This window comes from Theropithecus gelada, chromosome 14 (genome assembly GCF_003255815.1).
Source record: "Theropithecus gelada isolate Dixy chromosome 14, Tgel_1.0, whole genome shotgun sequence".
Lineage (NCBI taxonomy): Eukaryota > Metazoa > Chordata > Mammalia > Primates > Cercopithecidae > Theropithecus > Theropithecus gelada.
The window spans coordinates 110,257,801-110,273,203 of record NC_037682.1 but is presented as its reverse complement, the minus strand read 5'-3'; the positions used below and the strand labels follow the sequence as shown (position 1 = coordinate 110,273,203).

General features: G+C 43.0%; 1 protein-coding gene across 2 annotated transcripts in view; it reads left to right on the top strand.

Moving 5' to 3' along the window:
* The window catches only part of DDX6 (DEAD-box helicase 6), a 48,925-nt gene extending 39,881 nt beyond the window's left edge, over positions 1 to 9,044 (top strand). For both annotated transcript variants that reach the window (XM_025357631.1, XM_025357632.1), the window contains exons 12-14: positions 622 to 723; positions 1,248 to 1,430; positions 4,678 to 9,044. In XM_025357631.1, the coding sequence (XP_025213416.1) occupies positions 622 to 723; positions 1,248 to 1,423 (278 nt within the window). In that variant the 3' untranslated portion in view covers positions 1,424 to 1,430; positions 4,678 to 9,044. The remainder of the gene's footprint in view (positions 1 to 621; positions 724 to 1,247; positions 1,431 to 4,677) is intronic.
* Positions 9,045 to 15,403: the final 6,359 nt, after the last annotated feature.

Sequence of the window (15,403 nt, the reverse complement as noted above, 5' to 3'; positions counted from 1 at the left end):
TGCCTCCCCAAAGTGCTGGGATTACAGGTGTGAGCCACCAAGCCCTGCCTGGAGGACTTTGAATATCAGTCTATTTTTTTTTTAATTTATTTTTTTGAGACGGAGTTTTACTCCTGTTGCCCAGACTGGAGTACAATGGTGCGATCTTGGCTCGCCACAACCTCTGCCTCCCAGGTTCAAGTGATTCTCCTGCCTGAGCCTCCCGAGTAGCTGGGATTACAGGCACCCGCCACCACGCCCAACTAACTTTTTTTTTTTTTTTGTGGTAGAGACGGGTTTCTTCATTTTGGTCAGGCTGGTCTCAAATTCCTGACCTCAGGTGATCCACTGAGCTCAGCCTCCCAAAGTGCTGGGATTACAGGCTTGAGTGCACCCAGCCTCTTTTAGACATATTTTTTAAAACTTGCTTACAATTACTGGAAAAAAGTAACTTGTGAGCAGAAAGTTGTTCATGATAATGTGATTATGAAAGGTAATGCCAGTAATATGCAAATGCATTTGAATAACTGAATTAAATTAATAAACTTAGGTTATGCTCTGTGTGTTAGAGTATTGTACTGAGAGACATTTCTAAATTGAAAGATAGAATGAAAATTATCTTTTTTTTTTTTTTTTTTTAAGATCTGTTTACCCGAGGTATTGATATACAAGCTGTGAATGTGGTAATAAACTTTGATTTCCCAAAGCTGGCCGAGACCTATCTCCATCGTATTGGAAGATCAGGTGAGGAAAAAAGACGTGATATTCTCGATAGAAGTTCTTTTTTGAGACGTGTAATGACTAAATTTTGTTCCTTTGTGAAATAGAGTACAGTAGCTATGAGAACAGTGAATTAACACTAATTCAGTTGTTTGGTATTTAAGACTAATTTCTAATTCTTCTGTAACATTTATTAAGAAAAGTTAAAATAACTTTGCTTAATTTGAGATGAAATTAACAAATGAGAACTTCACTCATTAGGTGGTATGGTCTGTGACTATTTAGTGTATATTTTATGATAATTTTTGACACAGATGAGTAGCCATTTTGTCATTTGAGAAAGGTAAAATAAAGTACTACTTTGGGCAACAAAACCTGAAGTTGTAGGGAAACCTGTGTTTGAAGACCATTAAGAAGTTGTTTTGCATGCTAAGAGTGGCACTGAACAGAATTATCAATCCTGTGTGGTTTTGCCACTGCTTGACTTGCACAATTTGCATTGATTTTCATATTTTATTCATTAAAATTTTTAAACAACTTTTTTTTAGGTCGCTTTGGTCATCTTGGCTTAGCCATCAACTTGATCACATATGATGATCGCTTCAACCTGAAAAGTATTGAGGAGCAGCTGGGAACAGAAATTAAACCTATTCCAAGCAACATTGATAAGAGCCTGTATGTGGCAGAATACCACAGCGAGCCTGTAGAAGATGAGAAACCTTAACAAGCATGTACGTCCCTGACAGAATAGCTAAGAGGAACCTTTAAATGCAGGAAATAAAAATCTTTCCTGGGGGAAATTTGATGTCACACCGTATATAATAGCAATAAAGGGTAAAAATACCAACTAGCATGAATGACAGTAAATAGTATGTCTTGTGGGAAGTTGTAGTCTCATTAGAGAATCTGTAAATGTTGTTCTTGAATGCAGCTTCCTGAGTAATGTGGTAGGTTAGCAGTACTTAAATTCAGAGACCTAAAATAATGAAAGCAAAGAAGAATCTTTTTCAGCAGTTTGTTTTTCTTTTTGAGAGAGGGTCTTGCTGTCATCCAGGCTGGAGTGCAGTGGTGCAATCATAGCTCACTGCAGCCTAGTTCTGCTGGGCTCCTGAGTAGCTGGAACTGTAGGCACATGCCACCACACCTGGCTAGTATTTTGAATTTTTGGTATTTTGAATTTTTGGTAGAGATAAGGTCTTGCTTTGTTGCCCAGGCTGGTCTAGAACTGAACTCCAGCAATCCTCCTGCCTTGGCCTCCCAAAGTGTGGGAATTATAGGCTCAAAGCACTGTGCCTGGCCTTTTTTGGCAATGGCAGGGGGCGGTTTGTTGTTTCTGTTTTTTGAGACAGTCTTGCTCTGTTGCCCAGGCTGGGGTACAGTGGCACAATCATGGCTCACTACAACCTCTGCCTCCTGGGTTCAAGCGATTCTGGTGTGCCTCAGCTTCCCAAGTAGCTGGAATTACAGGCATGCTCCACAATGCCCAGCTAATTTTTGTATGTTTTTTTTTTTTTTTTTTTTTTTTTTGAGGCGGAGTCTTCACTCTGTCCCCCAGGCTGGAGTGCAGTGGCACCATCTCGGCTCACTGCAAGCTCCGCCTCCCGGGTTCGCGCCATTCTCCTGCCTCAGCCTCCCGAGTAGCTGGGACTACAGGCGCCGCCACCGCGCCCGGCTAATTTTTTGTATTTTTAGTAGAGACGGGGTTTCACCTTGTTAGCCAGGATGGTCTCGATCTCCTGACCTCGTGATCCGCCCACCTCGGCCTCCCAAAGTGCAGGGATTACAGGCGTGAGCCACCGCGCCCGGCCTAATTTTTGTATGTTTTAGTAGAGATGGAGTTTCACCATGTTGGCCAGACTGGTCTCAAACTCCTGACCTCAAGTGATCTACCCGCCTCAGCCTCCTAAGTGCTGGGATTACAGGCATGAGTCCCCGCACTCTGCCAGCAGTTTTGAATATGAAAGTATTTACATTTCTGAAAATGTAAAATGTTTTTAGCATTTATTCTTACTTTCTAGGAAGTACATTAGTAACTCTGGTAAAACTATCCATAATACCTTATTACCAAATGTTTAATCAGATTATGAGGATGGCCGTCTTTTTAAAATACCCACTCTGGGCCAGGTGCGGTGGCTCACACCTGTAATCCTAGTACTTTGGGAGGTCGAGGTGGGTGGATCACGAGGTCAAGAGATCAAGACCATCCTAGCCAACATGGTGAAACCCTGTCTGTACTAAAAATACAAAAATTAGCCGGGCGTGATGGCACACACCTATAGTCCCAGCTACTCAGGAGGCTGAGGCAGGAGAATCACTTGAACCCAGGAGGTGGAAGTTACAGTGAGTCAAGATTGCGCCACTGAACTCCAGTCTGGGTGACAGAGCTAGACTCCATCTCAAAAAAAAAAGCCACTCAGTCTGGGCTCAGTGGCTCACGCCTGTAATCCCAACACTTTGGGAGGCCAAGGTGGGTGGGTTACCTGAGGTCAGGACTTCAAGACCAGCCTGGCCAACCTGGTGAAACCCTGTGTCCACTAAAGATACAGAAAATTAGCCAGGCATGGTGGTGGGCACCTGTAATCCCAACTACTCAGGAGGCTGAGGGAAGAGAATCTCTTGAACTTGGGAGGCAGAGGTTGCAGTGAGCCGAGGTCAGGCCATTGCACTCCAGCCTGAGCAGTAAGAGCGAAACTCCGCCTCACAAGTAAATAACCCACTCTGATTTCCTAGGCAATAAGGGTGAAACTCTGTCAAATACATAAATTTAAAAAATACCCACCCTTGATTTCCTGGACAACCTATTCTCCATCTTTTCTTATTTTTATTAAGATGGGGTCTCACTGTGTTGCCTCGGCTGGTCTCAAACTCCTAGGTTCAAGTCATCTTCCCACCTTGGCCTCCCAAAGTGCTGGGATTATAGGTGTGAGCCACCACACCCGGCCTCTATCATCTTTTGATGACTATTGGGCTCTAGTTAGAAATGCACAAAACAAGGCTCAGCTTTAAGCAAGGTAGGTTGTTACAGTATTTCCTAAAGAAAATCTGATTTGACAAAGGATGGTTTTCAAATTATAGGTGAACATCTTACCTATTTAAGTAACCTAATGTTACTTAAAATTTTTGTCTCTTTGTTTTTTAAATAAGAGACAGGGTTTCACCATGTCGACCAGGCTGCTCTCAAACTCCTAACCTCAGGTGATCTGCCCACCTCAGCCTCCCCAGAGTGCTGAGATTACAGGCGGGAGCCACCTCACCCAATCAATTGTTACTTAAATAATTTTTGAATTACTCTTTACTCTTTTTTCCTTAAGTTAAACATCAAACACAAACCCCTGGACAAGCATAAAACTAGCCAATGTTTGCTAGTACTTTGGCAGAGTATTCAGTTTGTTTAAGGTGTAATTTTTTCCCCATGATTTAATTGTTATGAGTGAGGATTGCCTGCTGTCAGAACATTCACATTCATTCGGGCCCCCAATCTGTCTCAGAGTTGCCTACCAGAAATTATTTAATCCTATAACCAGTAGATTCTGTAGTAGGCACAGGGTCAGTAGAAACTACTAGAAGGCCGGGCGCGGTGGCTCAAGCCTGTAATCCCAGCACTTTGGGAGGCCGAGACGGGCGGATCACGAGGTCAGGAGTTCGAGACCATCCTGGCTAACACGGTGAAACCCCGTCTCTACTAAAAAATACAAAAAAACTAGCCGGGCGAGGTGGTGGGCGCCTGTAGTCCCAGCTACTCGGGAGGCTGAGGCAGGAGAATGGCGTAAAAACCCGGGAGGCGGAGCTTGCAATGAGCTGAGATCCGGCCACTGCACTCCAGCCTGGGCGACACAGCGAGACTCCGTCTCAAAAAAAAAAAAAAAAAAAAAAAAGAAACTACTAGAAAAGAGCATTTGGGATGAGGATTGTGAAAACCTATGTATCCTTGTTTGTGATGCTTTCAGAATGTTAATTTTATATTTCCTTTTTCTGTAGGCTTTGACAAACTACAAAAGGCTCGTTTGGATCTGTGACACATCGTTTTGGGGGGAATGCTCTTCTCTTTGTGGGTTTTTCATCTTTTATTTTGGAACTACGAAGACTTAAAAGAGCTCAGACATTTTTTCTTTTTTTAACTGGTGAAGAGAAAAAGGCTGAAAAGAAGGAATATACCTTTTTTGTTCCACTTGTTTGCACTGTGTGCTGACTGAACATTAGTTGCACTAACTGCTGGTTTTTAAAAAATGTTTTCTGGGGAAAGGGGACAAGGAAGGAAAAGAAAGAAGAGAAGGGGAGAAACCCTAAAAAGAGAAGAATCTTAATGAACACACAAGCTTGTCTATGATTTCAAAATTCTCCAACAGCTGACTCTCGAGTGCATTTCAACTTCTCCCTGATTACTCATCCGTTTTTTAAGCCTGAAGAGCTTATTACTTATTTGTGCGAAGTGCCTTATGCTATGAGACCATTCAGAATATCATCTTTTAGACACAGCCCGAGGAATCAACAATAGTAACTCTTTCCTTTTTTCTTTCTTTTTCTTTTAAAAAATGTTGTCTTTTCATTTGGTTTCAAGTTGAAGTCTCTTCCCTTTCTACCCAATACTCAAGCCCAGGGCTAGAAGTTGAAACTTACTAGTAATGTTAAACACCATTTTTTTTTTTTTTTTTTTTTTTTTTGTGGAGGAGTTGATATGCAACTGCAGTTCATCCGCACTGTAAATACATGTATTTAAAAAAAAAATCCCAAGTAAAAGTTTCTTCTGGGCTGAGTAGATAAAACATCATCGCTCCCAAAGGAAAGAGCAGTCTATCATTGCAGGAGCCATATGACAAGCCTTTGTGCTCTATAGCAGACACTAAAGACTGGTTTACATACACCTCCAGTAGCAGTATGGCACTTGATGTGTAGACATGTCAGAGCCTTGACCCTCTTTCCTCTGTGGCAAAGCGTGTCCCATAGAAAATTGGGTGTGTATACTTGTATAAACTTTGTAAATAAGTTTTTTTTCTGGGTTCATATATATATATATATATACATATATATATATTTTTTTTTGGATGAAGGTTGCTGGGATTAAGGGGATTAGAGTGATTATGGGAGCAGCTAAAGATGAGAGGGGCTCAGTTTTACGCAACACTAAACTCTAGAGAGTACTTTGGCCTCTTGCTGTGGAGAGCAGATTTCTGTGGTACCCTGTGTTGGTAAAGGGGCCCAGAAATCTGGGATGTACTGTTTGCTGCCACACTGTCTCATCTAGTACCTTTGGAGTAGGTTTCCCAGAGAGCAAGGAAGCTTCAAAACATTGATAATTCAAGATTTATTTTGAGAAGCTCTGATTTTACTTCTTCCCCCTCTAAAAGTTTGAGGAATATTTCAAGCTCTGCAACAGGGGGCAAAGATAGATTAATCTACCTTGCAGTGTGGGAATTCTATTGAGTGGCAGTGTCATTGAGCAGTATATATATAAAGCACAGATTTGCATTTCAGAATATTAGCCAGTACCAGCTTTGGTAACGTTAGCAGTTCTGGAGCTTAATTTTCTGTGGATCATTTCCTGTAGTGTGTAAATGTGTTGCCCTCTGCCCACTTTGATACATAAACTTTTGCAGGAATGGGCAACCTGAGAGCTGTTAACTTTCATGCTACAGAATGCTGCTTGCCATTCTCTTGCGTTGTGACAAGACTTGTTATCTGTCATTTTGCACTGTAAATTGCCGGCAAATGCTTTACAGTCAATAGTGTTGCTTTAAATTGTGCCCCTCCCAACATGCTTGATGTTTGGCCTGATCTCCAGGCAAAAGGAGTGAGATGAATCAAAACCAGTGAAGTTTTTTTTTTTTTTTTTGGTTTTTTTTTTTAAATGTTTTTAATTCCCTTTTAACCCAGTGTACTAGGTCAATCAGGAGGCATCGGGAAAGGGGGGAAAAAAACAAAATTTTAAAAAGTTGATTTCCATATTTTGTTTTTCAAAACCCTAAAATATTACAAAATAAGTCCTGCATATACTTTAATGTTTTAACTCTTTTGGACAAAGAAATCAATTACTTGAAGTTGCTTTTTTGACTCTGCCTACTTGTGAGCAAACGATTTGTGACTCACCCACAATTCCTTGGAGATCAAAATCCTACAGATGCCTCCTGATGGGACATAGCCCTAACTCCGTAACAACTGTAGCAAGAGCTGCATGGTACAAACCCAAAAAAGAGCAAGCTCATCTATTTGGAACCCAAGCCTCATATGTTCTGTCCAGTTAATGTTGGTTACTAAATAGAAAACCTAATTAAGGAAGTAACTTTTTTTCCAGGGAGGGGTGGGAGAGGGAATTTAAAAGGTGTCAACTTTTGACCAAAAAAAATTTTGCCCTTGTACTGATGCAGCTCTCTTTCTCCCCCACCTCTTGCGAGATAAGAGGGATCATTCATATAGAAGAAAAGAGTATAAATGCAATTCTGTATCTCGCTAGAGAACATGTGGGTGACTAAACAAAAAGTGCAGTCTCCTTTGCTACCTTGAGACTGCCTGGTGCCACATGCCTGTGGGTCCCTCTTAAAGCACAGACTTAAAATTGAAAGTATTACTGAAGTATAGCCTCTAATGAGGAGTGGCACTTAAACTATCTGGGACGCCACTACTGGACAAGGTCTTGTAGAGGCAGCTGTCCAGTTTTGGTGCTTGACTCTTGAATAGGAATTGTTCAGTGGAAAGATGCTCTAAGGACTAGGTCAAAGCCTGGTCTTTTTTTTTTTTATTTTATTATTTTTGTTTTTTTTCTTTTTTGGGCCCTCATAATAAGGAGCATTGTTACTGTTGGAAGTTGTTTTCACATTCTTTCCAATATTGGATATGTATTTTTTTTTAAAGTAACAATATTTTCCAGTGGCTCATTTGGATGAGAACTACCCCCTATTTTTAATGTTAAAACTACATCCAACTCATGGTTTAGCCTTTGGTTGTATAGGTGTGTAATGGGCTATGGACCGTTACACACCTTGCCACCTCTAGGCCTATGTTTTTTCTTTCCCCATATATTCTCGATGGGGATAAATACTGTTTTGCCTTTCCCGTAGGAATGGAATACATTTATTGTAAAATGATCTTTCACAGAAGTACGGGAGAGGGAAACCTAAATATACCTCTAAATTGTTTCAAGTTGGTCCCAGCAGCATAAAATGGGTTGGCCCCAAAGGGTTGGAGGGTGGGCTTGGTTATCAGTATTTGTTTTCAGAATGAGATGGGAGCATCTTTCCTTTGCCACGTGCTTTGTGCTTGATACCATCATGCTTGGTTCAAACGACAACTCAGCACAAAGCCTTGAGTGTAAATTGTTGGAATCAAAACATCTCATTCTGATGACGTTTAATTTTTTAATTTTTTAATTTTTTTTTTTTTTTAGGGGGGGGGGGGGGGGGGTACTTTGCCCCAAAAGGGAGGGTGTCTGCACTAAGGATTTAGAAACACTTTGGAAGCTCATAACCTCATCAGAAACTGCCTTTAGCCACACTCCTGACCTTCTAGATGAGTAACAAAAAATGAAATAAGTTCTTGGGAATTAAGCCATGTTATTTTAATTTGCTATTTTTTGAACGTTCTTGGTATCTTTAAATTTGTTATGGTGGAATCATTTTCTTGCCAAATACCTTTATCAAAATTATTGACTTCATGAGAGCTGAAGTAAGTCAGCTTTTTGGTGAACTTGAGTGGACTTCTGTGAGATTGTAGTTGTACATTATATCTCTAAAGATAGTTTTTTAAAACTCCCAAAGAAAATCTACTCTCCTTTCTGATCTAAAAGCTCATCTTTGGGGTAAAGAGTTAAGTGTCCAAAGGTTGTCACAGTTCATGAGGTCAGAGGGAGCTAGCCTGGCACCTGGACTCTGCCCCTCCACAGCTGACAGATTCCAACAGAAGTGTATTTAAATTCTCCAGTAGACAATGCTGGGCAAGGGAGGGGGTAGGGCTGGGTTATTAAGATACAGGCTGCTGTGTTTTAACCATTGGTTGTGGGGAAAGGGGTGCCTGGAGAAAACAAAGTCACTGTTCCCTTTTTTGAAACAAAGGAAAAAAATTATTTTTTGTTCAGTAAAAATGGTAGAGAATTCCAATGTCCCTAGCCACAAGGGACCAGTTCCACTGAGAAGTGAACAGTGGGAACTCAAAATTTCTGAAACATTGGGGGAAGGGAAAATTGGCTTTCTCTTAATTGGCAGATGTTCCAGTGGGGCTCTGTTTTTGTTGGGATGTGTTATGTTGTATGTACACATATATGGACCAGAGTCTGCTGAGTTTATAAGGTTCAAAAAATATGGTAAAATCTTGGTTTTTGTTAATTTATCTCAATAAAAACCCACTGGAACTCCAAATGTGTGTATGGTATGTCCTTAGTAGCAGCTGTGTGCATAGGAATCTGAGCATTTTGCTGACGTAATTCATACTGTGAAGCAGTCAGACATTTCTCAACACATCATTGCTGTGAAGCCCAGGTTAATTCAGAGCCCCTTCATCTGTTTTAGATACTGTTCCACCATGCTGTCAGATTTCACAGCCTAAATGGAGAAGCAAGATAATCAGTTGGGAAGAGGGGAGATGTGGTCCTTAATATGTCCAAATATATCAGTAATTATCACCTCCTACAATTGTTCTCAGATGTAAAACTGAACATACCCCCAAAACTGAACATACCCCAATACTACATCTAAGTATGAACGGAATTCTTAAACGCTGGGAACTACAAACCACTGATGAAATAAAAGATCTAAGTTGGGAAAAGCAGACACTTGAAGCTGCGCACACCACTCACTCCCTCTCCACCCAAAGAAATGCTTAAGTATAACTGAGGAAATAGTCCCCTGTATCTGGGTTTTCACATCTGTGCATTCAGTCAACTGCAGACCAAAAGTGTTAGGCTTACAATGGTTGGGTCTGTACTGAGTATGTACAGATTTTTCTTGTTCCCTAAACTACAGTGTAACAACTATCTACATAGCACTTACTGTACTAGATACGAGTAATCGAGATGACAACGTATACAAGATGATGTCCAGAGATAATACGCAAGCCCTACATCACTTTAGGGATTTGAGCATCTGAGGGTTTGCGTATTTGCAAGGGAGGGTGGAATCCTGGAACCAACCCCCATGGATACCAAGGGACAAACAACTATGTGCAATACATATATGCTGAAGCTACACAATAAACTGACAGAAAAAATAAGACCTAGGTAAATGGAGATGCCATGGTTCATGGACTGGAAGAATAAATCAGTTTCACCAATTTGGTCTAGAGGGTCTAGAGGGTGCATTTCCAGTCAATCCCAATAGGCTTTTTTGTAAATACCCACAAGCTGCTTCTATAAAATACATGTGGAAAGCTGGGTGTGGTGGCGTTCACCTATAGTCCCAGCTACTCAGGAGGATAAGATAGGAGGATCACTGGAGCCCAGGGGTTCCAGGCCAGCCCGGGCAACATAGACCTTCTCTCTAGTAAAATCTATGTGGGAAGACAAATTATGCCATAACAATTTTGTAGTAGGAAGAAATTGGAGGAGTCGCTACCTGGTTTGGACTCAATTATAGATGCAGTAACATATTGTTGGCAAAAGGATAGACATGTGCGAACAGAATAGCCCAAAAATATACCTACACAAATCTAATTGATTTTTGACAGTGCAAGGCCATTCAATGAAGAAAAGATAGTCTTCAATAAGTGATACTGAATATGTTGCAAAAACAAAAATCTTTCATCCATTCCTTGTGCCTTCTATAAAAATTAACTCAAAATGGATCATACGGCCAGGCACGGTGGCTCACGCCTGTAATCCCAATACTTCGGGAGGCCAAGGCGAGCAGATCACTTGAGGCCAGGAGTTCACGACCAACCTGCCGAACATTGCAAAACCCACCTCTACTGAAAATATAAAAATTAGCTGGGTGTAGTGGTGCGCGCCTGTAGTCCCAGGTACTTAGGAGGCTGAGGCACAAGAATCGCTTGAACCCGGGAGAGGGCGGTTGCAGCGAGCCAAGATTGCGCCACTACACTCCAGCCTGAGTGACAGAGCAAGACCCTGTATCAAGAAAAAGAAATGGATCGTAGACCTAAAAGTAGAACATGAAACCAAAATTTCTAGAAGGAGAAGAATCTGTGACCTGGTTGGGTTTGGCAGAAAGCTGAACATGCTGTTATGGAGAAGATTGATGAGCAGTTGTTAAAACCTTCTTATCAATTACGTGAGCTGTGGAGGATATAGAAAAAGTAGTAACTTAGAATAATAGAAATTAGAATTTAATTCAAGTAAATTCAGAAGTTAAGGAGAAAGCTGGGCCCAGTGGCACACACCTGTAGTCCCAGCTACTCAGGACGTTAAGTCTGGGGGATCACTTGAGTCCCTGGAGTTCAAATCCAGTTTGGGCAATGTAGTGAGACCCTGTATGTGTCTCTCTGTCTCTGTCTCTCTCTCTCTCCTCTCTCTCTGTCTCTCCTCTCTGTCTCAAAAAAAAAAAAAAAAAAATGTTAAGGAGACTTCAAAGATTTACAGATTGTACATTAGAAAAGTACATTGGCCAGTCGCAGTGGTTCACACCTGTAATCCCAACATTTTGGGAGGCCAAGGTGGGGGTATTACTTGAGGTCAGGGGTTTGAGACCAGCCTGGCCAACATGGTGACACCCTGTCTCTACAAAAATGCAAAAATTGGCCGGATGCAGTGGCTCACACCTAGAATCCCAGCGCTTTGGAAGGCCAAGGCAGGCAGATCACGAGGTCAGGAGTTCGAGATGAGCCTGGCCAACATAGTGAAACCCCATCTCTACTAAAAAGACGAAAATTAGCCGGGCATGGTGGCACATGCCTGTAGTCCCAGCTGCTCAGGAGGCTGAGGAAGGAGAATCACTTGAACCCAGGAGGCGGAGGTTGTGGTGAGCCGAGATCTCGCCACTGCACTCCAGCCTGGGCAACAGGATGAGACTGTCTCAAAAAAAAAAAAAAAAAGCCGGGCATGGTGGTGGGCACCTGTAATCCCAGCTACTCGGGAGACTGAGGCAGAGAATTGCTTGAACCCGGGAGGCGGAGGTTACAGTGAGCCAAGATCACACCACTGCACTCCAGCCTAGGTGACAGAGCGAGACTCCATCTCAAAAAAAAAGAAAAAAGAAAAAATTAGCCAGGTGTGGTGGCGTGCACCTGTAATTTCAGCTGTTCAGGAGGCTGAGGCAGGAGAATCATTTGAACCCAGGAGGCGGAGGTTGTATTGAGCCAAGATTGTGCCACTGCACTCCAGCCTGGGCAGAGTGAGACTCTGTCTCAAAAAAAATCAGGTAACCTGTCTCCATATTCAGTTCTTTCAATGCACTACCCCATCTATAAAGGAATGTGGGGGGACATGTCTTCAATCAGAGGAGCAAAGAGAACGGATATGAAAATCACTTAACAGTACTATACAGTCTGTTCTAAGGTCAGACTTCTTTGTAGACTCTGTGGGAAAGTATTGATTCTTAGATCCCCAGTTGCCTTTTCATTATCTCATTAATCTAATTATGGAATAGAGAGTGTAGCAGGTGCCTACATCTTCAGGTCTGTTCTCCACAGATTGGCCTGCATGAACCACACTAACATTCCCTCTGGTCCCTGGCTTCCCTTTGGGTTTGCTCACCAGGGATTCCCCCCAGGAAATCAGTGAGAGGGAAGACAGTAAGGTCCTCTGATTCCCTAGTTAGAGTTTGTCTGCCTCTAATTCCCTCCCTGCAAGATTGTTTCTAGCTGCTTTGTCCCTCCACCTGAGGTCTCTTACTGAATCTGAATCTACGTGGCTCTGTCCTCATTTTCTGGTAACTGTTTCCTCCCTTTGTTAAGTTATGCTACATAAGTCCTCTTTAAATTATGCTATTATGAGTGCGCCATCTGTTCCTTTTTGGGATCCAGACTGATAGAGTAATTGGTACCAGAAGTGGCCCTGGGAAACAGACTCTTAAAATTAGATTCTGGGATTGGGTTGGTCATACTTGAAGAGCTCAATCACCACCTTAAGGGAAGTGGTGGAGGAGAGGCCGGGAGTGGGATGTGAGTGATCCATGGCATGCCATGATGTCACAATTCAAATTTTTACTGGTAGTACCATGGGATGAAGTGAGGTAAAGGGCAAGGCACGGGCCGGGCGCGGTGGCTCAAGCCTGTAATCCCAGCACTTTGGGAGGCCGAGACGGGCGGATCACGAGGTCAGGAGATCGAGACCATCCTGGCTAACACGGTGAAACCCCGTCTCTACTAAAAAATACAAAAAACTAGCCAGGCGAGGTGGCGGGCGCCTGTAGTCCCAGCTACTCGGGAGGCTGAGGCAGGAGAATGGCGTAAACCTGGGAGGCGGAGCTTGCAGTGAGCTGAGATCCAGCCACTGCACTCCAGCCTGGGCGACAGAGCGAGACTCCATCTCAAAAAAAAAAAAAAAAAAAAAGGGCAAGGCATGAGGAAAGGAACCTGTGACAATTATAGCAACAATAGGCCCTCGAGTGCATACAGAAGAATAAGAGAAATAAAAATTAGGGACATGCCAGCTGGGTGTGGTGGCCCACGCCTGTAATCTACCTCCCTCCTTTTGGGAGGCCGAGGCAGGTGGATCACCTGAGGTCAGGAGTTCAAGAGCAACCTGGCCAACATGGTGAAACCCCTGTCTCTACTAAAAAGACAAAAATTAGCTGGGTGTGGTGATGGGTGCCTGTAATCCCAGCTACTCTGGAGGCTGAGGCAGGAGAATTGCCTGAACTCAGGAGATGGAGGTTACAGTAAGCCAAAATCGCACCATTGCACTCTAGCCTGGGCAACAAGAGCAAGACTCTGTCATAAAAAAATAATAAAATTTTTAGCCGGGCGCGGTGGCTCAAGCCTGTAATCCCAGCACTTTGGGAGGCTGAGGCGGGTGGATCACGAGGTCAGGAGATCGAGACTATCCTGGCTAACATGGTGAAACCCCGTCTCTACTGAAAATACAAAAAACTAGCCGGGCGTGGTGGCGGGCGCCTGTAGTCCCAGCTGCTTGGGAGGCTGAGGCGGGAGAATGGCGTGAACCCGGGAGGCGGAGCTTGCAGTGAGTCGAGATCACGCCACTGCACTCCAGCCTGGGAGACACAGCGAGACTCCGTCTCAAAAAAAAAAAATAAATAAAATAAAATAAAATAAAATAAAATAAAATTTTTAAAAAAAGAACATGCAATTAACATTCAAAGAGAAAGAGAAGGCCTCCTTGGAAGTTTTGGTGAAAGGCCCTTATCTGTAGATATTTTTGGTGTTAGCTAATTGATTCCAGTGTCCCTAGAACTGAAATAGATGGCAGCCTTTGAAAGTTTTACTTGATTTGTATAAACAGAAAAGCTCTAGATCTGGTGAACAGAATTCTGACTTGAGCTAGTCTGTTGAACTCCCCTCAATAAGGCTTGAGCCAGTTCCTTGACACAGAGCTCCTTGAATAAAAGGGAATCTGAATTTGGGTCCCCCTTTTAGCCTTTCTTTTTTTAGACGGAGTCTTGCTTTGTCGCCAGGCTGGAGTGCAATGGTGCCATCTGGGCTCACTGCAATCTCCGCCTCCTGGGTTCAAGGGATTCTCCTGCCTCAGCCTCCCAAGTAGCTGGGACCACAGGCGCGTGCCACCACGCCCGGCTCATTTTTTATATTTTCAGTAGAGACGGGGTTTCACCACTTTGGCCAGGATGGTCTCGAACTCCAGACCTCGTGATCCACCCTCCTCGGCCTCTCAAAGTGCTGGGATTACAGCCACCGCGCCCGGCCTTCTAGCCTTTCTCAAAAGGGCTTGTGACTATTTACCAGGGTGACAAGGGAAGAGGAAATAAATAGACGTTTGAGGACTACTGTAGACCCAAAATAATATGACTCAGAGTAAAGACTATGCTGGTCAAGTGATCCATGGAGTTTTGGCTTGGGTCCATCTCACGGTTGGCCTAGTGGGTCCCTGAACCCAGGTCCACACAGCATTGTGGGAATTGACAGCCTCAGCAACTAACAGAATCCCCAATTATTTCCCTGACCCATGAAATAAGGAATACTATGATAGAAAAGGTTAAATGGAAGACAGCAGAACTGCCTCTATCAAAATAGTAAACCAAAAACAATACTGCGTTCCTGAAAAGACTGAAGCGCTTAGTACCATCAACAAAGACTTAGAAAGTGCCGGATGGTGGTTCCTACCATTGCTCCATTCAACGCACATATTTTGTTTGTTCAGAAGATAAAGGGATCATCGAGAATGACAGTGGATTATTGTAAACTTAATCATGTGGTGACTTCAATGCAATCTGCTGTCCCAGATATTGTGTTTTGTTTGTCTTTTTACTGAAGCAAATCAACACCCCCTGCCACCTGGTATGTAGCTATCGATGTAGTGAACATGTTTTTTTTTTTTTTTCCGGACCTGATAGTAAACACTGTCAAAAGCCATTGTCCTTCAGCTAGCAGGACCAGCAATACAACTTCGTTGTCCTATGTCGGGGCTCTATTATCCCTCTACGTAGTGTGCAGAGACCTTCATCACCTCTAAATTCTATGGGGTATCATGCTGATCCACAAGATCATGGACGTGGTGAGCAGGACGTAGCATCTACCCTGAATACTTTAGTGAAACTCAAGCCTGCCAGAGGATAGAAAATAAATCCAACAAAAAATCATGGACCTGCCTCCTCAGTGAAATCTCTGGCGATCCAATGGGCTGGGTCATGTTGCA